At 50.6% G+C, this 25,329-nt stretch overlaps 1 protein-coding gene across 12 annotated transcripts in view; it reads right to left on the minus strand.

Moving 5' to 3' along the window:
* Nucleotides 1-484: 484 nt before the first annotated feature.
* Nucleotides 485-25,329, minus strand: part of RAB3IL1 (RAB3A interacting protein like 1) — a 57,889-nt gene continuing 33,044 nt past the window's right edge. For 5 of the 12 annotated variants that reach the window (XM_072638867.1, XM_072638866.1, XM_072638865.1 and 2 more), the window contains 11 exons: nt 18,721-18,958; nt 17,279-17,374; nt 15,115-15,192; nt 13,354-13,581; nt 11,587-11,736; nt 10,715-10,843; nt 10,489-10,601; nt 9,459-9,482; nt 7,147-7,246; nt 6,605-6,671; nt 485-2,803 (listed from right to left, as the gene is read on the minus strand). In XM_072638867.1, the coding sequence (XP_072494968.1) occupies nt 2,721-2,803; nt 6,605-6,671; nt 7,147-7,246; nt 9,459-9,482; nt 10,489-10,601; nt 10,715-10,843; nt 11,587-11,736; nt 13,354-13,581; nt 15,115-15,192; nt 17,279-17,374; nt 18,721-18,958 (1,306 nt within the window). In that variant the 3' untranslated portion in view covers nt 485-2,720. The other 7 variants (XM_072638871.1, XM_072638863.1, XM_072638861.1 and 4 more) reach the window with 6 other exon arrangements.

The raw sequence follows: 25,329 nt of genomic DNA on the forward strand, positions 1-25,329 counted from the left end.
GTTAGACTTAATAAAACAACCCTACATTAACGTAAGTTCAGAATTGTTCATCTTCCTGCTTTATCATCTTTACATACTGATGTTGATTTAAGTTAGAATGTGAAGAGACATCCCAAACCCACTGGAGCAGAAGATCTTGGGAGATAGATCATTAAGGCTCCAAGCCAACCTGAGAAAGGCTGGACTGGTCCCTCTTTTTAAAGATGAGGAATCTGTGGGCCAGATAATTTACTTGCCCAAGGTCAGAGAGCTAAAAAACAGAGCCAGGACTGGAAACCAGTTGTGTCTTGGTTGAAGAGGACAATGTTCTCTCCCCTGTACCGTTCATCATGTCTGTCCTAAGCAGACCTCGTATTTTCTGCCAGAGAGGTCTAGAAGACCTCTGCGTTCTGGTTTAATCCTCAGTCCAATCTTTCATCCAAGGATGGATCAAGAGGATACAGTTTCTTCGATTCTCAGACTGTCTGCAAGAAACTCTTCCAACTTTACCAATAAATCCTTCCTTTATTAAATAGAGATTTTGTTACATTTCATATTAAAAAAAGGAAACTAGAAGTGAGCCAGCAAGAGGTTGGTGTCCAGAACAGCCCCAGATCACCAGGGCCAGGTCTCTTGTGGGGAAGGCTCCTTCAGAGGACCACTAGAGGCATTCCCTTCCTCCAGGGAGTCACAAGATTCTCCCACACTAATGCTGCCTGCCAGCCCATCCCCTAAGGAGGAGGGTAGTCTCTCCCACCCCCAGACTGGTGCCAGGGACATGGGTCAGTCTATACCCCTAGCCCTTCCCTATATGAAGAAGCACTCATTATGTTAGAGAAAAGAACTCCTGGCCCCTGAGACCTGGGGAAATGGACCTCCTTCCCCCTATCCTCCTGGGTTGGCAGGGTCTGCTGAACAGACTGAGACAGGTGGGAAGTATATGAGCCCAACCGCCTCTAGTGTGTGTGTGGGGGTGGGGTTTGCAGGGAATTACAGGAATGGAGATGGTACTAACTCTGGGAGCTTATACAGGAAATGCATTTCATCGTCAGAACAGGTGGCCACCATGCCTCCTGGCTGGAGGGGGGCAGGGAGGGGCAGGGTACTGTTTCCATGCCCAAACCCAAGGGTGTGGGCCCTGCTGCAGGCAGGGTCTCTGGAGGGGCCCCCCTTTTAGGGGAGGCTCAGTCCAACAACTTGCCAAGTGGCCCTGACCCTGGGGGCACCTGTTAGGGGGCCACTAGCCAACCTCTTTGGGTCCCCACAGCAAACCTCACTAGACTGTCCCCCAAATCTTTCAGTTGACTTCAACTCAGTCTCTTATGGGAGCTAAGCCCCTTTAAATTTCTCAGGGGAAGTGTCCTATTTAAAAGTAAAACACTGGAGCCAGGTTATGGGAAAAGTTTCCTCCCCTTGTCCTCACCCCCACCCCAAGGCTCAAGCACAGTTAGCTGAGCTTGGCTGCTCTTTGTCCAGCCAGCCTGCCCAGTGGTTTATCTGTAATTCCCAGCTTGGAATGATTGTCATTCAGGAAGCAGCTGAGACCGGGATGGCATTCCAACTTAGGACATGTCCCCTGACAGCCAGGAAAGAGAAGTGTCTTCTTGGGGGGGAGGGGTGCTTATTAACTCTTGACTGACAAATCTTTCTGGCTGAGAGCTGGGCTGCCCTTAAAGCCCTATGAAGGTGGGACAGAGAGGGGTCACGAGGTACACTAATGGGGAGGGGGGACATAAGACCACCCTCTTGTCTTAAGAGAATCACCCCCTCACTGGTGAAGAGGAGGCAGCATTCCAAACACCACTCACACCAGGGGAGGGTTGTCTTCTGCCCCAGATTTGCCCATGTTGTCCCTTGCCTAGGCCTGAGCCTGGGGAGAAGCACAAAGCTGGGCCCCAATACAAGGGATCCTAGGGGTGGCCAAGGGGATAGGGGAAGGGGGTGAGTGCCAAACGTGAACCTGGAGAAAGACCACAGTCCTACTCCCCTCCCAGGCTGAGCTCCCCAACCGCTGGTGAAATGTTTGGAGAAATTTTCCCAAGGGACAAATAGTGTTTTGGGGTTAACAGGCCAGGCTCTAAAGCAGGGAATGGTTTGCCTGGCTGAAAGAACAGGAATGCACCACAAGGGGGTGCTGCTCCCCATTGACTAGGATGATCTTTGTGAGTGCTGGTCATTGCCAAAGTCAAGGTGTGTGCAGAATTAGGGGGAGGGGGAGAGAGATGGACAGCTGACAGGGGCCTTGCTTTGGGGCGGGGGCAGGGCAGGGCCAAAGGCCCCGGCTATTTTCCTGAGCTCAGACACACATCCTCTATGCCTTTCTCCTTCGGTGGGGGAAGGCAGGTGGTGGTGGGTGGCCAGGGGGAATGGACAGATCCTCCCTCGGGAAGACTAGAGCCGCTCTCCACCCACCCCAGCATCTCCCCACAGCCACCAAAGCCTACAGGCTCTGTTCTTGTTGATCAGATTTTTTTTTCTTCTTTTGGAAAATTCACTGCATCAGTTGGTGGAAGCAGCCACTGTCCGGCTCTTCTCAGAGCCTGGGCCTTGGAGCCCAAGATCCAGCCGGGAAGGATCTGCCCCTCCACCCTGCAGGGTTTTCTCCAGGGTCTCCTTGCTGGTGGTAGAACCTTCAGAGGACGGAGACCCATCCATCGTGTCTTTCTGCCTCAATCAGAGCGGCCCCCTCCCACAACTGCATGTCCATCTGTCTCCCTGGAGCTGTGACCTCAACCTTGGCACTAGACCTCATTTGGGTAGAAGCCCAGCTTGGCCAGGGACATCTCCTTCCGGAGCCTCATGATCTCCCAGAAGATCAATTCCACTAGAAGACAAAAAGAAGAGATGGGATTAGGTTTTGACTAGGAGAGCCCAAAGTACCTTCCCCAATTCTGCCCTACCCCACTCCAGCTCCAGAAAAAAAAAAATCTCTTTTCCCATGATGCTCAGAAGAGATTTACCAGCTCAAAGTCCTATAAAAGGCTAAGGTTTAGTACTAAGTGCTTCCATCAGAGACCTGGGGAGGAGTGTAGGAGTCTATCCTATCACCAGTGTATAGATGAGGAAACTGAGGCTCAGAGAAGGGGAAGTGACTGACCCAGGCTCATTCTGCAGGGACACAATTCAGAGCAACACAGGGCTAGGATTGGGCTTAGAGATTCCTCCCACCTACCCACCTCCCTTATATAGATAAATGGGGAAACTGTGGCCCAGAGAGATTAAGATCCAGTTCAAGTTGGGAGGCACCCTGGTTCAACAGAACAAGCCCTGACTCTGGAGTCAGAAGCCCTGGGTTCAAATCCTGCCTGTGGGGTTTCCAATCCCAGGGCCTTACTTATTCTTCTGTAAAATGAAGGGGTTGGTCTCCGATGTCCCCCCTGCTTCTAGAGAGAGGATTCCATCCCAGATCTTCTCTCAGGCTAGCACTCACCTGACTACACCTGGCTCTGTGTTCTCAGAACATCTACAGCAAACTCTTAATAAGATTTCTTTTCTGTTTACATATCACACCTCCTCATGGGCCCCCACCACCCTGTAGGATTAAGCTCTTGGGAGGCAAGGGACTGTTTTGGCATCATGGATTAGTCATTTTGGTATCATGAGATTCATGGTATCCCTAGCACCAAGCCCAGGGTCTGGCATGGGTACATGTGTGGGCATCCAGACCTGTGATTTTATTGTAAGGAAGTCCTGGTGTGGAAAGCCCCTCCTACCATGCTGACTGGTGTCTTGACTGGACCTTACTGTCTTAAGAGACTACAGCCCTGAAAGGGTGACCTAGATGGTATATGTGTCCAAGGTACGGCTTGAGTCTAATTCTTCCTGATATCAAGATCCACCTTTTAGTCACTTAACTATTCTTTAAATGTTAGGTCACCTGACCTTCCTCGCTACCTTGCATTTAGTAACCACTTAAGAAATGTTTGATTTTATTTGGGCCTCGCTTTTCCAATTGGTAAAATGGGAGACCTGGACCAGATGGTTTCTCTGAGGTTCTGTCAGTTCTATTTGACGCTATGATTTAAAATTATTTTGAATTTTTGTGTCACCAGGACCTTTCTCACTAACTTATCCATTGCAAGCCCTCTCTAAATGCTGCAGCTGAATTCTAGCCTCCTGTAGCAACCAGCTTCAAGTCTCTACTGTGTGGAGTACTGGAGGAGACACGATGCCACCAAAACATCCGCCACAGTTTCTTGGCATCTTAGCTACAGAGTCCCCCATTAAGTTGGAGAAAACATCATAACCAGAACTACTGGGCCCTCAGGGCTCTGTTCTGGGACTTACGGGACCAGACAGAACTTAAGTTGGGCCTTGAAGGGCCAGTAAGAGAAGGAAGGCCCTCCAGGAGAGGGGGCAAACATGAGCAAAGGTCCAGAGGTGGGAATAAGCCTAGCCCTGCTCAGGGAAGAGTGAGGAATCTGGCTGGACTTGGAGGGGGGGAGCGGGGTAGAGGTGGAGAGTTTGGAGGGCCTTGAACACTAGACTCAGGAGCACAGGTATCCAGGAGACCCTGAGGCCACCTGGGCAGGAATGAGACAAGATGATGAAATCTGTGTGCTAAAGATGACTATATTCATTCTAATGATGACAAGAGCTGACATTTCTGTATCACTTTAGCACCTGAAAGCCCTTTCCATGTGTCATTTCATTTAATCCTCAGAATTATTATTAATGTGAGTCCTATTTCTTATTTCCACTCTGTATAGCCAGTGTGTGCTTTCTGTCACATAAGTAACACCCCACAAAGGACCTCCTCCTATCAGTGCATGTGGGTACCTTCTCTGCTACTTCTGTCTTTATAGAAGGTTTCCTGGGACATGCCTGGGGTCACCTAGACAGGACAGGTCAGAGGCAGGACTCTGAAGTCGGTTCTTATTGCCTCTCTATCCCCATCTTACAGATGAGAAAGATGAGGCTCAAAGAGGTTAGCCCAGCATCACAGAGCTAGTACGGGTCATAGGCAGGGTTTGAATTCAGGTCCCCCTTATTTTTCTCTATGCAATACTTATCAGATCAGCCTGGCATTGTTTCATTTGTACAAATCTCATCTCCAAAACTTGACTGTCAGCTCGAGGGCAGTGTCTGTACCTCATAATTTTCTGTCTCCCAGTCAGTCTGGCACAGAGCTGAGCTCGAAGGCCAACTGACATTGAGAAGTCAAGCTGGGGATCCTAGAGAGCACCATCCATTTCCCTTAGCCTCAGTTTCCCCCAATGTTAAATGAGATGTAGGTTAGACAAGGTGCTGGCCAAGGTCTCCTTGCCCAGGTGATTCTAATGTTCATAAGCAAGGCTTATGGGTTTGGGTCTTGGTATGATCCCCTATCAAGCTACGCCTGCTCCCTGGCCTTGGTGTCTGGTCTCCCAAATGGAAAGTCTCTCCCTCCAGCTGTACAGGACTGTAGATCTTTCCTGCCAGGTCTTTTCCACAGGCACAGAGAAGACAGGCAGCACCTGATGGCCTGCGTTGCATCTCCTGCCAGGAATGCTCTCTCTTCTCCTTACACCCTCACAGAATCCTTCAAAGCACGGCTTGGTCACCCTGCAAGTTGACACACTCTCCCTCTTGAAATGACTTTGTATCCATATTGTAACCCGTTCCCTGCATGTATGTTTCAACCCTTCCAAGAGATGGAAAACCACCTGAGGAAAGCCTTTGGTTGCCTTGGTTTGGGCGTGGCAGTTCCTAGCACCAAGGACAGTGCCTGGTACAAAAGGGAGGATAGCCACAGCCTGGATCAGCCACCATCACTTGGCGTGACTATCGCTTAGGAAGTGCTTTCGTCTAGGGCAGGCAAGCACCTGCTGGGCACAGTACAGTCTATCGTTTGGGGGACTTGCCCAGGGTCCAAGTCAGTGTAGATATCAGGATTTGAACCCAAGCCTTCATGACTGTTTACTCTTCCTCTCTGCCCTCACAGAGCAGGCACTGAATCAGCCAGTAGTACTGAATAGTAGCACTGAATGTTTGTTAAATTCAACCAAACCTCCCAGAGAGGCAGCCGATGTAAATGTTATTACTATTTTACAGGTGAGCAAACTGAGGCTCTGAGGAGCTGAACCTAACCGCATGGGGCATCACTGGTGAACAGAAAGGTCACCAGGAATCAGAAGCCAGGCGTGACTTGTTTTCCAGATAGGTGACCTCAGGAGTTACTTGGGGGCAGGGTAGAGCAGTGGAAAGAGCACCAAGTTTAGATTCGGTGAACCTGGGTTCAAATACTGACCCTTCTATTGACTACCTGTATGACCTCGAAAGAGTCACTTTTTCTCTGGGCTTTAGTGTCCTTACCCACACGGGACTGGATGATGATGATGATAACATCTATATAGTACCCACTATGTGCCAGGCTCTATGCCGGGCACTTTGCAGATGCAATTTCAATGGATTTATAACTTAGACTGTGCCTTAGGTCTTTTCCAGCACTAAACTTGAATTCCTCTCTGGGCCTCAGTTTCCTCATCTGTAAAATAAAAGCACTACCTGTTCCCTAAACTGGGAAAGTGGGGGAAGAAAAACAGGAATTGGCTGGAGCCAAGGGCAGGGTACATGAGTTCAGCCTGCTGTAAGCCAGCCACCAGGGGGCACCCCTGCCCACTCGCCAACCAGCCCTGCCTCTTACCGTCCTGCCGCACCAGGCCCTGCTGGATGTAGCGAACATAGGTGAAGAAGTTACAGACAGCCGTGATCTGGAGGGAGACAGAAGGGGGAGGGGATGGATGACAGGCTCTGGGAGGCCCCCATCATGGCAGAAAATGGGGGCCCACAGCTTCTGAGGTCCCCTCCAGCCCTAAGTCTACTGTCCTATGATCCCCTGACTTTGGTTCTGCACGATACACACAATGCACAGCCTCCGTTTGCACCCAGGCCTAGGCTGGCTCCATCCCCACTGGCCAGGCCCTTCTCAGAGACAGGCACCAGCTGCTTAGGGCCCCACTGATACACAGTGATAAATACAGCCACAGAGGTTCGGGCCAAGGAGCCAGGAAAAGTGGCCTCCAGGCCTGGCTGTGACTTTAACTTGCTTCATGACCCTGAACAAGGGTCTCTCGGGGCCTCAAGGTCACCACCTGTGAAATCTAGGCGGAGTCTACCATCCAACCCGGCTTTGAGCAGCAGCGATCCTGGAGGAGAGCCCAGGGGCTGCGCAGCCGCAGGACTTACCCTGGCCCTGCAGGATGGGGAGATGTAGTAGTAAGTCTCAGACTCTCCCAGCCTGATGCGGTGTCGGCAAGTCCGAGACAAGCCGCTGAGCGCGCACTTCCTGGGGGAGACACAGCAGGGAGACATCAGGGAAGGGGCAACAGTGGAGGAGAGGAAGATGGGGGTGGGGCAGGAAAGGGAAGGAGAGAACGGGATAGGGGAGAGGGAGAGGGAAGGCTGGCAGAGGACGGGACAAGGACAGGACCCCCTGGAAATCCATCAGCTATCTAGCCCTTGTAGACCTGGCGACTGGCTAACAGACTGGGGGAAATGGAGGGGATGGAGGGACCAGACATCAGAAGTGAGGAGGTTAGCTTTTACTAAGGGTAACAGACAGAGCAGCAGAGGCCTCAGCCTGGTTCTCTGACTCCTCGGCTTCCCCATCTCTGGATCAGAAACATCCACCCACATAGATAAGTACAAAGACACACCAAGAGGAAGCCAGGCTGTGAATCCAGGCAAGATCACAGCCTCTGGCCCCCAGGAACACCCCCACTGCCTCCTTAGCCTCCTCCTCAGCCTTTCTATATAGATAAGGAGGAAAGTAGATAGACAGACAGACAGACACACACACACACACACACAGACTCAGTATCTCCCCATCTCACTCAGACCAGAGGCACACTCAGGCCCTACCTTACTACGTATGTATGTACTATGTATGTAAGGTCCTTGTAAGACCTTAGATCTGATTCACCGGATTTGGTCCTTCCCTCCCCAGTTAGTCTGGTAGTCTCCTGCTCCCAGGGCACCCCCCCACTCCGTGTTGGCACAGACACCTCCAAACTACAGAGCTCAAGCAAGGCACCTGCTTCAGCCTCTCCCATAGTAGGAATTTCAGGTGTGCCCTACCCCTCCTCATGGAATGGGTGGGCCCTGGCAGGTGGCTCCCTTCTTCAAAAATCATTCCCAGAAATCCCCCCCCCCCAAATCTCACTGTTACTTTCCCTATGTTCTAGGCCATCCTGAGCTCTTCCCCTATAGATTATAACCTCCTTCCCCCCAAGTCCTAGTTATCTTTGTTGTCTAATGCCTAGAAAAAAATGCCTTCATTTTTTATTTTTATTTTTTGACAGTCCTTCTGCCCATGAGACCAGACATCATCTTGGCAGCCAGCCCAAGAAGGGCTGTGTTTGTAGCCCTATTCCCTGGCTCCCCCTGAGTGCAGTCAAATCCTGCCTTGGACACTTAAACTCTCTGGGCCTCAGTTTCTTCCGAACAATGACAGAGTTGGATTTGATGGCCTCTAAGATCCCTTCCTGCTCAAATTTAAGATCCTACAAATGTGTACGCGCACACACACACACACACACACACACACACACACACACACACACACACACACACACACACACACACACACACACACCTCGTAGTCCCAAATATAAAATGAGTATTTTCCTGGTTTTAAAAGAAAGTGAATGTTAACTTTGTTAATGTTAGTTTTGCAGAAGGAACATTCTTTAAAGGGTCATGATTTCATGCTGAGATGTCAGCATGATTTAATAACAAAAGCCTCTGAACTTGGAGTTGAGAGAAATCCAGGTTCGAATCCTCTCTTCCCTCCCTCCTCACCTCTACCTCTAGCCTTCAAGGCTTAGCTCATGGGACACCCCATACATGAACCCTACAATTACTAGTGCTCCCCCACCCCCAGATTATCGTTTTGTTATTTATAGATATTTAATATTGACTTATCTGTGTACATCATGCATTGGACTCCATCTCCAACCTCCATGCTTTTGCATTAGCTGTTCTTCACACCAGGAATGTAACTCCCTGCTTCTTTCCATCTCTTAAAATCCCTAGCTTCCTTCACTTAACTCAAGCCTGATCCTCCACCCACCCACACAGAAGGCTAGGGCCTTTCCCCCCAAATCACCTCATATCAATTTTATATCTATACAGATATATATACACACACACACACACACACTCCATCTCCCTTGGCTAAACTCTAAAGTCTTTGAGGGCCTCTCTGTTTTGACTCCTGTCTATGGGTCCCTAGGGCTTGGTACCAGGGATGTGGTTGGTGTTTAATAAATGCTCGTTAGTTTCTTGATGACTGCTGGTTAAAGTAAAATGTATGCTCCTTAAGGGAAGACTCTCTCTTGCCATTGTGCTCCCAGTGTCTGGCATGTAGTAGGCATTTAATAAAAGAATGAACACCAGGTCAGAGGTTCTGGCTTGAGCCTTGAACCTTCAGGTGGCCCAGAGCAGAGGTTAGTAAAGTGTTAAGGGGATTTTGTTTGGGGCAGCTCAGCATCACTTACGTCATGATCTGAGCCCGGAAGCCACTGTGGGAGAGAAAGGGAGAAAAAGGACACTGAGTCAGGGCTGGGCAAATGGCAGGGGTAGGGGTGGGGGAGATCTAAGAAAGGGGGAAGGCAGCTAGCTCCAGGCCTGACCGTGGGTGGTAAGAGATTGAGCCTGGAGGATGAGGCAGGAGTTGGAGGTCTGAGGCATGCTCTCCCCTACTCTGTGCCCCAGGGGTGCCCACTGGCTGGAGGACCTTCAACTCTATCTTGGCTCTGAATCGAGGCTCCTCAGAACTCAGGGCCCCTTCTCCTTCTAGCTTTCTGTGGGTAACACAGACCTTGCGCCCGGAAGCAGCAGGAACTGGGAAATTCCTGGACTGTTGTCCTGTTTTCATGAAAACAGGAAGGTCTGTGCTTCCGGGAGCCACTGGCTCAGAGTCTCGGAGAGCAGAGCTGAAACCTCACAGCAGAAACTCCAAACACACACACGCACGCACGCACGCACGCACGCACGCACGCACACACACACATTTACACACACATACTATCCCCCTCAAGGTCCTGAAAGATCTCATCTGAAAGAGGCAGCCAAGGGAGAAGGATAAATCTAAAATCCAAAGTTCTGGGTTCCAGGCCTGACTTTGTCAAACTACCTTCTGGGGCTTTAGGTGGATCCTCACTTTTGAGTGGGGAGGCTGGGGTACATGGCCTGAGGCTCTGGGATTCTCTCTACCATCTCTGGCCCCCCTCTAAGGTCCCTCCCAGCTCCATGCCCCGGAGGAGAGAACACTAACACAGAGAAGCAGGTCTAAGCCTCCACAGACTGGCCTAATCCTCAGCTCCCACTGATTTCTGGGATGCCCTGGTCTGGGGTCCCTCTGCTCTGTTGCTACCCTCCACCCCAGATTCCTGAGTGAGACCCTAGGGATGGAGGAGGGGGGCTGCTAGAAGGAAGCCGTTGCGGGAGAGGCTAGAGCTGGCCTCAGGGGAGGGAGGAGGGGAGGAACTGGTCCTAGGGGAGGGGCAGCTGGGGGGGCGGTCTTACTTGGGCCCACCACACTCGATAGCCGACACCTTCACTACAGGGAGTGCTTGCGAGGCTACAGGCTCGATGGTCAGGGTGTTTTCCTCCACAGCTGCCCGAACCAGCTCTGAAAGCTGCAGCAAAGGCCAGGATGAGCCTCCAGTGGGGTGAGGGGGAGGAAGGGAGAGGGGTCCTTCCCACCCCTACCCCCCCAGCCAGGGGCCTTGGTTCCCTTCCCCCACCTCACCTCTTGTTTGGTAAAGTTCAAGCAAGGGCCCACATCCTCCCTGTAAATCCTCTCCAGAAAGGGGCAACTCTTGTCCAGGGTGGGGACCTCCTTCCAGGCCTGGAACTCAGCAAACAGGATGGTGTCCACCTGAAAGGGGCCCAGATGGGTTGGAATGAGAGAGAGGCCTAGCACGGGGGTGGGGCAGGGATAGGGGACATTGGTCAGGGCTCCTCTGGCCATGGCCCTACCAGGGACGCATCTGGAGCAGGAGAGGCAGTTTAACTGGGGACTCAAGCAAGATTGGTGGGGGGCATCTCAGCCCTCCTCCATCCCACATTCTAGCCCCACTCCCCCTCCTCACCACTGAGAGCCCGGGTTCACCACAGTCTGCGGAGCTGTCCTGAGAAGATTGTCCGGATCACATCAACACTGCTTCTCCCCACCTCTACCACCAGACTTTAAACCCATTTAAAAATCACAACTCTGGGCCCAAGTACACCTCGTGCCTCTTCTGATCATTAGAACAAGAGAGAGAAATAATCCCAAAGGTCAGAAGAAAAAACATGTTCAAGTACTGGGAATCCTCTCACCTGCAGGGCAGTGAGGACACCCAGAGAGACTGTAGCTGCCTCTAGGTCAAGGTCAAAGCTGGGGGGAGGAAACTGAGCCTTTGATTTTCTGAAGGTCTGCCTCATAGGCCAGCCTGCCCTCCAGGGCACAGAGAAAACGGGCTGGCCTCCGGCTGCCCTGGAAGGAGGTGACCAGAGAGAATGACCCCAACATGCTGGGCTGATGCTAGTGCCCCCTACAGGGAGTGGGGGCTCAGGTGAACCCCTACTGGGACTGACAGAGAGCTGTCCCTGAGGAGCCCACCCTCCCTGGATTGTTACCTGCCAGGAAGAGGAAGAGGAAGAGGAGGAGGAAGAGGAGAAGGAAGGAGACTCCGAGGCCAGGGTCTGCCAGCCCGGCTCATAAGTGATGTGGATGGCTTTCCCAGGGACGATACATAGGAGTAAGGAGAGGAGGGTGGGCACCTCAGGCTGGGCAGGAGCAAAGACAGAGAGAGAGAGAGAGAGCAGGAAAAGGCAGGGACAGACACAGAGAACAATGGGGATTAGTGTCTTCGCTTCAGCAGCGGAGACCCTGCCCTCCTCCATCCTGGTATGCCTTGGGAACCCGGCAGATTTTCAAAAGGCTTCTGTCCCATGGCCCACCTCTCCCCTGGGGGCATACTACCCACTTCTGTCAAGAGGGAATAAGCATGGTAGCCTGGGAGGTCAGAGTTGGAAGGGAGAAGATCAAACCCTGTGCCTGCTGTGCTGGGAGACCCTGCTCAAGCTGCCCAGAATGAACCAGAAAGCAGAGACCCAAGAATCCCAAACCAAAGGTCTCCCATGCGAGGGAAATCAGCCCAAGTGATGGAAAGAATGCTCAATTGTAGTGCAGGGGCCTAGAGATACCTCATTTTGAATCTGACAACTAACTGTGTGACCCCAGGCAAAGCTGGGGTTCTAGTGTCCTCACAGGCCTTGGACTCTCTCCAGACTTGCCTCCCCTCCATGCTTATCTGTGACTGTGCTGTATCCCTACAACAAGACATAAGTTCCCTGATGGAAGGAACAATTTCATTCCTATCTTTGTGTCCATGGGGCTTTGCATACAGTAGGAGTTTCATAAATGCGTTGATTCTATCTTTTGGATTTGTCATAAATGCACTGGACTGTGGATGCATTATTCTGAGCAGTCATGGTCGAGGATCCAATCATCGGGTGAAGGTCGGAGATGCTCAAGTGGGAGGCTGTGGGCACATCAGGAGCATCCTCAGATAGGAAGGCACCACCTTGGCAATGCCATTCTATGGCCTCTACTGCAATAGGCTTCTTTTCAGGGGTTCTAGAACCTTCAAACTCTGTCCCAGTGGGGAGGGCACTAAACTACTTTTCCACTCATTGTCTAAATACTGAGCTTTATGCCAATATGTGAGGAGGGCACTAAACTACTTTTCCAATCATTGTCTAAATTCTGAGCTTCATGCCAATATGATGCCAATGATGAAGGTCCCCAGCCTGACTGTTGAACCTTGTTTCCTAAGCAACAGCATTGATGGTCAGGGACCCTGGGTTCAAATCCAAACTCTGCTACTTATACCTATGTGATCTTGGGCCAGTCCCTCCCCCACTCTGGGTCTCAGTTTCCTCATCTGTAAAATGAAGGGATTGGTTAAATTGGACTAGACAACTTCTGAGGTCCCTCACTACTCCCAAATCCATGAGGGGCTGGACAAGGCAGGCTCACAGAACCAGAGATTCTGAACTGGGGAAGGACCTGGGAAGCCATCTGCTCTAGCTTCTCAAACTGAAATTCACAGAGCAACTTGCCCAGGGTGGGGTGGGGGGAAGCCAGGATTCAAACCCACTTTCTCTGACTCTCTATTCAGTTCTTTCCCTACCAGCACCAAAGCAAAGGAGCCCTGTGGAAATTCTTCTTGGCTGGCTAAGCGACCCTTGGTCTCCAGGTCTCTCCATCCTCTGGCTTCTACCTGCTATGGTGGGTCCAAAGCCCTGGAAGGGATCTCGGGAGCTCCTCAGAGGCAGCAGTATATACCCAGGTTGATAGTCAGAATCTCTAACCTCCATGACCCCTGCTCCTGCCCCCACCTCTTTGCATTCATGGCCAATGGGTTCAAAGGAGATGCTGTGGCCGGTGGCCGGGCAGATGGCCGGGCAGAGGGTGCTGCTGGTGCTCTTGTTTCGAGCATGTCCCTTCCGGAAGACGGCCTTGGATGGGCTCAGGAGCTGAGGGTGTAACTCTCGATTGGGCGAAGATGGGGTTGAAGTGATCACCAGGGCCTTCAGGGCTGTCACCTCTGCTTGCAGCATGTCAATCTGGTCAAAGGAAGGCAAAGGTCAGTGGCCATGCCTGGCTGCCCCCTCTCCCAGAGTCCCAAGACAGAGAATATGTTCAGTATCCTTGGACCAAGCTGGAAGGTGCCTCCAAGGCCATCCTGTCCATTTTACAGATAAGGAAACTGAGTCCTGGGAAGGTTAGGAAGAGGAGAGATTGAAGAAGACAAGGAAGTGAGGAAGTTTTATGATCTGCCATCATAAAACAAGAGTCTGAGAGACCTAAGCAGTCATTGAATCCAACCCGTACCTGAAAAAGAATTCCCTTTCCATCCTGACCAGCAGGGGGAAATCTAGGCTCTGAACAAAGCGCTCCAATGAGGGGGAATCTCCCTAAGAAGGCCCTTCCACTTGGGGACAGTTCACACTGTTGACACATCAAGCCTAAATTCCACCTGTGGCTCTTGATTCTCCCTCTGGGGCCAAGCAGACCCAACCTAATTCTTTTCCCATATTCTGGCTCTTCAGATATTGGAAGACAGTGGTCATCCCTCCCTACCCCCATCCTCTTCTCTTCTTCAGGCTATTTATCTTTCAATTAATGCTCATCAGGAAAGGACAATCTGCCGTTCACCATTCTGGTTGATCTCCTCTGGACACTGTCCTTTCCAAAATGGGGTATCCAGGTGCACTCACACCTGGGGGATTTCCTTCAGTCCCTCCAAGCACCTGAACACTGGGTGGATCCATCACAGACTTTGAAAGGACAAGAACAACTTCAATAACTTGGACTCTCCCCCCACCCTTGGCCTCTACGGGTCCTTCCAGACAGTGAGATCCCCTAAAGAACATTCTCCCATCCTCAGAAGGGAAAGCTCTTCTTAGAGACTGGGATGAGTTAAGAAAGCCTGTGTCTCCTCTCCTCACCCCCTCCAAAGCAGACGGTCCACACCAATCTGGAACTGCTGCCAATGCCCTCCTTGCTTAGACCCAAAGCCTGATGGAAGTTCGGGAAGGAGAACCAGTTCCCACATCCTAGACTTAAGTGCTGGAAAAGACCTTTGGGTCATCTAGTCCAAGTCTTGTCACAGTTGAGAAAACTTGAGTCCCAGAAAAGTGACTTGTCCAAGGTTACACAGGTCCTCCAAAATCTTACTCTCAACTACATGGGGCTTTGTGTTATGGAGCACAGGTATAGTTTTCACTACAGAGATGGGTACACTGAGCAAAAGTATTGCTTGGGAAGGTGAGCTGATGATGCTACATAATGGTGAAATAAGGTGCTCCTACCTAAAACTGCCAGCATAGAGTGTGAGTCCTGGAAGAGGGTCTTAGAACAGAGAACACAGAAGGTCAGAGCAGGAGGAACCTTTATAGATCATCTCCTCCTATCCCCTCATTTGACAAATAAGGAAACTGAGGTTTGAAGCAGAAGAAGAGGTTTTCTCCAGCTCACAATCACATCAGGGCATTGGAGATGAGGGGGACCTGCTGAATGGATGGAGCAGGAACAGAATCTCCTTAGGGGGTGGGGGGGTGGGAAAAGGGGCAAGGATGGAAGCCAGGATATCTCACCTTCCCTCGGGCCTCCATCAGCTGCTTCTCTGAGGCCGCCTGCTTTGTGTTGGCTTCTCTCACCATCTTGTGTGCTTCCTGGGAAGAGAAGGATGGCCCAGTGGGCCACCAAGTTCTGTCTGAAGGACTTCCCTCTGTGACCTGGTGCCCTGTTGGGTTGAGACACTCACCCAGTCTCTGGTGGAAGATTACCTGCTCAAGAAGAAATATCTCATACCCAGCACCCCCATTGCGAGGCAGTCACAGCAACTCTGAGTGGGATGGAATCTTAAGAGAATGTCTAGTCCAATCATTCTGTCCTTGCCCCACATATTACAGAGGAGGAAACTGAGGTTTAGCAAGGTTAGTTAACCCACTCACCCAAGGGCACATAGCCATTAAACAGCGGAGCAGGAATGTGAACCTCGGACCTTGGACTGCACACCCACTGTCTGTCTGACTATACCATGTGGCCCCTTCATCAAGGACAGACCCACAGAGTCTCTGGGTTATAAGGGACAGCTCCTAGCTGGACTAAGAATCCCCTCAACAACATGCTCACCAAGCTGTCATCGAGCTTTCACTTGAAGTCCTCCCGGGATGAGGAGCTCACTACCTCCCAACACAGTTCTGTTTCCCTTTTGGGAAGTTTTCACTGTTAGGAAGCTTTTCCTTTGGTTGTGCCTTGATCTTAGGGCCAAGACCTACTTGTCCCTCCACATGACAGTCCTCCAAATCCTTGCACGCTCCTGTGAGCCTCCCCTTCTCTGAGATAAACACCCCACCTAATCCACCCACAACACACTCTCCAGGACCTTCACCATATCCTGATAGCCCCTCCTCTGGACACTTTCCATGGTCCCTCCTGAAACAAGGACTCTAAAATGAGACACATCATTCTAGCTCTCGTGGGCCTGGGCTGTGGCCTCCCTGCTTCTGGACACTAAACCACTCATTGCAGCCTAAGGTTCAAGTTTCCACAAAAGCTCGACTCACTGGTTTTGCAGTGCCAAAACACTAGAGCTTTCACAGGCGAACCTTTCCCCCATCTTTTCTGTGTGGCATTGACTTTCTGAACCAAGTCTAAGTACTTACATTTACCTCTATCAAAATCACCTTTAGAGTCATCTCAGTCTTCTAATCCATGAAGATATTTTTGGATCCTGACTAGTCAATGAACCTCAGGCTCTGCCTCAACTGGCTTCAAGTCATCTGCAGATTTGATAATCATGCCTTCCTTCATCAGCATTATCAATCAAAGTAATACTAAAGAGCACAGGACCAGAGGCAGAGCCCTGGGGACATTCCAATCGAAAGTAGGCAAAGAGAAGGGAAGAAGCATGATTATGGTGCTAAGAGCCAGTCGCTGCACCAACACTTATCTCATTTTACCCTTACAACAACCCTGGTAAGGTAGGAGCTATTATTATCCCCATTTTACAGTAGAGAAAACCAAGGCAAACAGAGTCTAAGAGACTTGTTCAAGGTCTTGGCCAGCGGTCCCTGTCTTACACGAGCCCAATGCATTTCTGTATCCATCCCCCTTCCTGTCCCTCCTTACACATTCTCCCCCCCCCCTTCATACAATCAGTTCAACCAAACTGGCTCTCTTGATCCTCTCATCTCCTGCCTCCATGCTTTTGCACTGACTGTCCTCGAGTGCACTCCCCCCTCACTTTCCCCTCCTAGAATTCCTTATTTCCTTCAAAGCTCAGTTCAAATGCTTGGGATTGTACTGGACCTGGGACCTCATGGTTACCAGTGAGGAAGCACTGTTGCTGTCTACCTTAAAATTTTCTCTGTAACTTATAGCCTTGAAGAGTTGTTGGATGGAACTATGAACAGTTAAGGGTCATTCAGTCAGTACATGTCAGAGGCTGGGGATTTGAATCAGGTCTTCTTGACTCCCAGGTGGGCACTCTATCCATTACACTGCACTGTACCCCCACCCCCATGCCCAACCTGTTAGAAATACCTTCCCAATGATCATGATATCACCTTTGGCATCTGCTTTGGGCACCAAGGTCCAAGGCATGAGTCTAGCATCTTGGCTATCAGTTCTGAGGGTCAGGGCTGGGGCCAAGCAATTTTCCATGGATTGTACCCAGCACGACGCCATCTAATCCTGACACTGAGGCCCCAGACCTTGTTGGGTTCTGCACCTCTGGGGAGGGCACTGCCTTACCTCAAACAGGCTGGCCGTCAGCTCTTCCAATTCCTGCTCGAGTTGTTCCCGGACCTTGGACAGCCTCTCGCACTCTTCATCCTTCAGCTTCAGCTCCTGGGGAGACCAGAGCCCTACTGAGCATGTGGTGCACCAGCCCTTCCACAGGGCCCCTGGGACTCCTGGGGCTCAGGCATCTCACCCCTCGAAAAATCCCCCCAGACCAGTCTACAGCTAAGGCAGGTTAGGTTAACCATGGGAGAACCAATAAACCAGCCTCTCTATCCACACAAGGAAGCCAGGGCAGAGCGCACTCCCCATTCTCTGATTCAGACCCCAGGCCCTCAGTAGGAGGAACCAGCAGGCTGTTCTGCTTGGCTCCTGAGGAAGGGGAGAATCCTCTACCTGGGAGAGTTGCCCCAAAGTGGGTGGCCTCGGGAGGCGATGGGCTCCCTGTCTCTGGAGGTCTTCGAGCAGAGGACAGATGACTGACCACTTGTCAGGGAAAGGAAGAGGAGACTCTCCTTTGGGTGGAGGGTTGGACTCTATGCTTTTTTGGGGTCTGAGCCATCCAAGGGCATGACAACAGTAATGATGCCTAGCACTGGGCTCAGGCACTTCTGACATACAGTAGTATCCATCTCACTGAATCCTCACAGCCACCCTGAGAGGGAGAGGCTCTTAATGTTCCCATTTTACAGATGGGGAAACTGAGGTGGACCAAGGTTGAGTGACTTGCCCAGTCACACAGCCAGTAAGTGTCAAGAGCCCAGGTCGCCCTGACACCAAGATGGGCATTCTATCTCCCAGATCACTCAGTGATCTCAGGATCACACTTGGGTTACATTAATACAATTTGTGATGCTGAATTTTTTGCCTTCCTGCCCACCCTGAGGGCCACATGTGATAATTCTGTAGGGACAGCTGTGCCCAGGGCTGGTGGCCCCCAACTGACAGACTATTTTCTTAACCTGAGATCTGTGAGCTCATTTTTTTTAAAAAAGTGTGTTTATAGCTATGTTTCAATATAATTGGTTTCCTTTGTAATCCTGATTCTAGGAAGGGGTCCAAAGACTTCACTGGCCTCTCTGGCTATCTCTGATTTATCCTGCTGTCTATCTTGCTTGTGCTTTGTCCTTGGCATGATGTCTCCCACTTAGACCAGAGGCTCCTTGAGGGGCCTTTCTTTATATTCCCCAGCGCCTGGCACATAGTAAGTGCTTAATAAATGCTGGTTCATTTTGCTTGACCAGACTACTGCTGAGGGGTCCGTAACATGACCACAGCCTTCGATTGTGAACTCCACAAGAGCAGGGTTGTGCCTTGTCTTTCAGCAGCCCTTAGTTCTGGGTATAGTGCCTGGCATGTATGGGATTGTTCCATAATATGCATCACTAGCCTAGGCATTCTATGCCCTGATCCTCACTGATGGTGTCCTGGCCCACATCCAGGTCCCCTTGTACCTTCTGAGCCTTGTGTAGTTCTTCCTTCAGGAACTCCGAGCCCTTTTCTCGAATCTCCACGGAGGAGCTACGCAGGCGGGAGACATTCAGGGGGCTGGCCGGGTGAGCCTCCTCTCCTCGGCCACCCTCCCCACAGGGAGGCTCCAGAAGCTGAGAGTCCTTTCTTCCTCTGCAGGGGGATGGGTTTTTCCATGGGCTGGTCACAGGGGATGGTGGTCCCCCTTCTGCCTGGGGCTGGCTGCAGGATAAACACAGGAGTCAGCAAGAAGCCAGCATGACCAGGGAGGGGCAGCCCATCAACCTTTGCTGGAAGAACCATGTAGAAAGCATGCCACCCTGGGAAATTGAAATTGCAAACCCTGAAGTGGAATCCTGTCCCCACCACTAAGTCCAAAGGACCTTGGCCAAGTCTCTTTTCTTCTCTCAGGCCTAATTTCCTCCTTGTAAAATGAAAGGGTGGGTAGATGATCTCTATGATCCATTTCATCTTTGACATTCTACGTTCCCTCTTCAAAGATCTGTCCTACTTCTGACATTTCCTGTTTGAAGGCCCAGGTCTGACATCTCATGTTCTAAGATTCCCCTAGCTCTAACATTCTCTGTTCCAAGGCCCTCCTGGCTCTGACATCCCCTGTTCTCTGAAGTATTCATTAAGTGCCTTCTGTGAATCCAGCCCAGAGCCAGATTATCAGGGATCCTGGAGTACTGAAAAGCTTGCGCTGAGGTTCTGGTCTCATGGAGCATGACTCAGTCAGAGTTAACCTCACATGCCACGTGAGAGAAGATAACCACCTACCAAAATATGAGGTACAGATAGGGAACACCAGCCTAAGAGGGTAGGAAAGCGAGAACTCAGTAAGGGATGAAGGATTCCTAGAAACTTCACAGAAAAGAGATGTGAGACAGGGACAACTGAGTCATGCAGTATTGAAGGCTTCTGGTTGTTCAGTTGTTTCAGATATATCTGACTCTTTGTGACCTCATTTTACATTTTCTTGACAGATATACTGCACCATTTCCTTCCCCCAGCTCATTTTATAGATGAGGAAACTGAGACAATCAGGGTGAAGTGATTTGTCCAGGGCCACACAGCTAGGAAGTGTCTGAGGCCAGATTTGAACTCGGGAAGACACCAAGCTGGGCTCTGTATCCTCTACACCACCCAGCTGCTCTGAGTCTTAGCTGGGAGGAACCTTAGTGCCCATCTAGTCCAATCTCCTAGCTTTGTAAAAGAGTAAACTGAGGCGCAGGGAAGGCAGAGGTGGGGCTGGAGGCAGGTAATTCTAAACCTTAGTTCCAGAAGACCCTTGTCTCCAGAAATCCACATCTCTCCACACTAACCTTGCCAAAATCTGCTCTCTGCCTTAAAAGTCCCCACGGATGCCCTTTGCTCTGAGAAGCCACTGACCATGGGCTATGCTGGGAAATGGTTCCTTCCTTTCACAGGGGAGGAAACTGAGGCTCAGAGAATTAAAGTGACCTGCCTTGGGTTACACAGTGAATTCTTAGGATTTGAAGCCAGGTCTTCTGAGTCCTGGCTCATAATACTACAGCGTTCAAGTTCCCCAGGGGCCTTCTTGGCCAACGGGCTCCTTTTCCTTCTCTCGGGGCATGGGGTGAGAGGGAAGGACAGCAAAGATTTAGGCCTCCTGGGTTTGATTCACCATCCTTCCAGCAGACTATGCCTCCTCCTTCATTCCCCCTTCTCCCTCCTCTGACTTGGGGGAGAGGAGGAAGTGGGGAGGGGGAGGTCAGCCCTGTAGCCTGGGGAAACCTGGTGTTTTTGTGCCGAGGCAGCACCAGGCTTGCTCACTCAGCGAAACCAGAGAAGTCACAGCTCATGAGCCAGCAGGGCTGGAGGGGATGGAGAGCGGGCGCAGGGCCTTGGGGGAGGGGAGGAGACTCCGGGGGCCAGCTCCCGTCACTAGTAAGGGTCAGGGTGAGGGAGGCCAGCCTCCCCCACAGGTGTGCCCCATCCTAGGTGCTTCCACCCCCTCTGGATTCCTGGGGGAAGGAGGAGCCTGGCCAGCCAGGCCGGCTCAGGGATCCTACAATGAAAGGGCCTGCTTCCAGGGACACTGAGGACAGAGGTTGGAGAGCCTCCATCACTGGGGCTATGAGGCTCTGTCTTTTTCTGCTGTCTACACCCTCCCCAGAACCTCCCCTTGGAGCACAGGGAGGTCAGGGTGGGATGCTGGAAAGAGCAAGAGTGAGGGGGAAGGTGTGGACTTTAGACCCATGGACTTGGTGTGTGACCTTGGCTGAGTCCCTTTCCCACTCAGTTTCCTGTTCTGTAAAATGAGAAGGTTGTAGTGAAATGAGAAATAAAACTACAGAGAGGAAGATGGAGACAGAGAGAAGGGAGAGAGGGGAGGAAAGAGAGAGAAAAGGAGAGAGAGAGAGAGAGAGAGACAGAGAGAGAGAGACAGAGAGAGAGAGAGGAGAAGGAGGAGAAGAGGAGAGGGAAGGAGAGGGAGAGAGAGAGAGAGAGAGAGAGAGAGAGAGAGAGAGAGAGAGAGAGAGAGAGAGAGGAGGAGGAGGAGAGGAGAGGGAGGGAGAGGGAAAGAGAGAGAGGTGGACCAAAGGTCTTCTAAGGTCTTCCTTCCAGTTTGGTCATTTCCAAGCGAAGTAATTACACAGGAATTTGGGTGGATGGACCAGAGCTGGCCAGCTGGGATCGAGATGGGCCCCATCAGCTAATGCATGAGTTCAGTCCAGGGACCCCTGAATCCCAAACCGGCCAGGGCTGGTCTGAGAGGGTGAGCTGCCGCTTGCTTTAGCATCCTAACCAGGAGAGGTCATCTAGAGTTTCAGAGAAGGGAAGGAACTAGTTGAGGCTCACACAGCTAATTAAATTAAAGATAAATTAAACTGCAGAGCTTAGGTCCTTGGGCTCTAGACCCGGAGTCCTTCCTCCTCTCCATATTGCCAACAAGGAGCTGTATATTTCCTGCAAGGAGGACCTGCGGCCTGGAGAGGCTTGAGGGGGCCAAGGGAGACCCAGGGATCTCACACTGATCAGGAGCACCCTGAGGCTGAAGGCCCAGCCAGTCTGGGCTGCATCGAATTTTGGAATCCCATGCTCAGCTAGCTGCCCCAGGATCCCAGAGCTAGAAGGGACCTCAGGGACCACTTACTGCAGTCTTCATTTATGGATGAGAACATTGACGCTCCCAGAGGGTAAGAGACTTGCCCAGAGGTAAGCATTGAAGTCAGGGTTTGAACCTAGGTCTTCAGACTTCAGGGCTAGCGCTCTTTCCCCTGTATTACCCTATCAGGTTCTGTGGCTGACTATTTCCTTTGTGAGTAAACTTTAGAAAATGCACTCTTGTCACCTGGCACTTACAGGGGCCTGGGAAAAAGGAAAAGAAGCAAAAACCAGAATCGGGCAAAAGCCACTTGTATAGCTACAGAAGACAGGGAAGGTAGTTGATGTAACCGTAGCTTTTTAGCTAGATGAGGCACTTTCCTCTCTTTATTTTTTTTCTGCACAAATTTGCTAGGAAAACTGAAAAGCGTACAGCAGAAATCAGAATTAGTGCAACTTCTTATAGCATATGCCACAGTAGACTGCAAATGGAAGGGGGATCTGAATATTAAAGATCATACCCTAGCAAATGCAGAAGACAACCAGATCGTGTGCTTTGCACAACAATGGGGAGGGGATGAATCTTAATCAAAGAAAGATTAGAGGAATTTCCAAAAGATAGACAAGACAACTTTGATGACATGAAAATGAAAAGTTTGGAATGAATAGAAAAAATTAACGCAACTAAAGCAGGAAGAGAAGAAGTGAATTAGCAATATATATTTGTATCAAGCATCTCTGATATCCAGGATACAACCAGGGCAACCAACAGAAATATAAAAGACCAAAAGCTATTTATTCTCCAATAGATAAGCAGTCAAGGGACACAAACTATTAACACATAAAAGAATGCTCTGAACTAATAAGAGAATCACAAAGCAGAACAACCCTGAGGCTTCACCTCACACCCAGCAAATTGGCAAAGATAGCAAAAGATAGAACTAGTCCATTTGAAGCACACTAGTACATAGCTGGTGGAGCTGTGAGTTAGTTCATTCCAGAAAGCAATTTGGAATTATGCAAAGAAAGTGACTAAAATGTCCATACTGTTGGACTCAAGAGAATTCACTACTAGGCACATACCCCAAGGAAGTCACTGACAAAACAGTTATATATTTATAACCACACTTTTTGCCCAGTGGTAAGCATCGAAGGCAGAGTTTGAACCCAGGTCTTTTGACTTCAGGGCTAGCGCTCTGTCCCCTGTAAGATGATATTTCATCAATTGGGGGAAAGCTAAACTGTTGGGGGTGTAAGCTCAGTTCCATGTGGACAGTCTCGGGCAGGTAAAAGTGAGGACTTCTAAACCTTAGAGTTCTCATGAGGCCCCCCAGGGAACAGCTGGGAATTGAGGTGTGAGACCCAGGCTATCTCGTGCATTTCCACCTCTTCCAAGTGGGAAACTTGCTGGGGAAGAGCATCCCCGCCCTCGAGATTAATCCATGGTCTGATCACACCTATTGTTGTCTAACAGGCACTGTATTCAGGTGCAAACTATGTGGCGGGAGAGCTTAAGTAGGGTCAGGAAAGCCTGAAGGCGTTCTTAGCACTGAGGGGCCCTTAGAGGACAGAAGGCCCCTATTCCCTCTCCCCTCTCCCCTCTCCCCTCTTCCCTCTTCCATTCCCGCTTCCATTCTCTTACTGTAAGATCTTTGCCTCCTTGGGAAGAGGATTCCTCTCTCCTAAGGAAGAATTCACCCTGCACATGTAACCAAGACCCTGAATAAAGCCTAACCCTTGTTCAACTCTGGAAAGTCTCTTCTCTCATACGTTTATCCAGTTTGGCCAGCCGAAGACCTGCGATAGGTAAGGTAAGACTCGGGTAGCCCTTAGGCCTCTAGGCCTGACATTAAACAAATTGTAGACCACAGGGAGGAATATGCAATGTTATGGTACTATAAAAAACAAGAAATATAACGAGCACAGGGAAGCATGAGAAGACTTGGACCTACTGATTCAAAATGAAGTAAGAAGCAGGAAAACGAAATGGGAGGGAACCAACTAGACAATTGAAACTGAATATTATAAACTGATAATCAACAGCTTTAACCCCAAGGAGAGATTGGAAAAAGTGCCTGCCCATGAATCTGTGCAGAGGGAGGAGACAGTGAGGGTGGACCACTGCATGTCATGCCAGACTTTTTCAATATATTGACTAAGTTTCCTGAGTTGTTTTCCTTTCCCTGGCTCCTCCCAGTGCCCTCAGGACTTTTGGCCCTTTCTATCTGCCCTGCAGATAAGTTTTCTTCTGTTCAGGGTCTCCCCCAAAATAGAGGGGCTCTTTGGGAACAGGGACCCCATTCATACAGGGCTTGTTGCAAAGTGCTTAGTACATACTTTTTATTCATTCATTCATTTCTTGGTTTTTATTCTCCGTTATAAGGGACGGCTCTCTGAGAGGAGACTGAGGGGGATACATTGGGAAATATGGGTCATGTAAAAATGAAGTTTCAATTAAAATGACCATTTTTTAAAAAGTGGATAGCAAGACCTGAAGAGGTACTTGCCAAAGGTCACAGAGGGAGAAAAATGACAGGGGTGGGATTCAGACCCTGGACCCGATGCCACTTGAGCTGTCTTTCCACAGGGGCACAGCCAATCTCTGAATCCAGGGGAGCCATGGAGGGAGGGAAGGCAAACAGGCTCCAGGGAAGGGTCCTGGGATATGGGAGCATTAGAAAAGAAGGGGAGGAAGAAGTCTCAGACATCCACAGGTCCTGGGTTCCAGTCTTGCCTAGGCTGGTTTGCACCTGTGTGATCTTGGCCAAATTCCACCCCTCAGTTTTCTCCAGTGGCAGCATGGAGCAGTGGCTAGAGCTTCAGACTCATCCCCTACCTCAGACTCTTACCAGTAGTATGATCCTGGACAAATCCTGGACCTCAGTTTACTCATCCGTAAAATGAAGGGGTTGGCCCAGGTGGCTTCTAAGGTCTTTGAAGCTCTAAATTCTATGACCCTGAGTCTCTGGCACCACCTTCTTCTTGCATCACCCTCCTAGCAGAGGGAGAGTCAGGGACCCTAATGATACAAGTCTGCCCATCAGCCTGGAGCCCCTGATGGCTTACTCTTCCAAACGGGAGGGAGGATGGGGCCGAGGTTATCCTACCACAGCCCGGAGCTGCATGAAGGGCTCCTGCCCACAGTCTAGCCAGGTCTGGGCACAGAGAGCAGGGCCTCCCTCCGAGCCTCCCCTGCTCCCTCCCTGACTCTTCCTCCTCCTTTCTCCTTCACCCATATGACCAAGCTCTCCTGTCTCTCTCCCAGCCCTTTTTCAACATTCCTAATTACGGTCATCCTCAGTCCAGTCCTGAATCCCTCCTGCCTGGGCTACAGTAACAGCCTCCTCTCTTCTTGGTTCACCAGCCTCCAGTCTCTTCCCTTCCTGAGACCCTGTGCTATATTATCTCACAACAAACCCGGGGAGTAGGGGTTATTATCCCCATTTTACAGATGAAGAAACTGAGGCCCAGAGAGGTTGAGCAGCTGGCCCAGGGTCACACAGCTAGAAAGTAAATGTCAC

Source organism: Notamacropus eugenii, chromosome 2, assembly GCF_028372415.1.
Source record: "Notamacropus eugenii isolate mMacEug1 chromosome 2, mMacEug1.pri_v2, whole genome shotgun sequence".
In the NCBI taxonomy this organism is placed as follows: Eukaryota; Metazoa; Chordata; class Mammalia; order Diprotodontia; family Macropodidae; genus Notamacropus; species Notamacropus eugenii.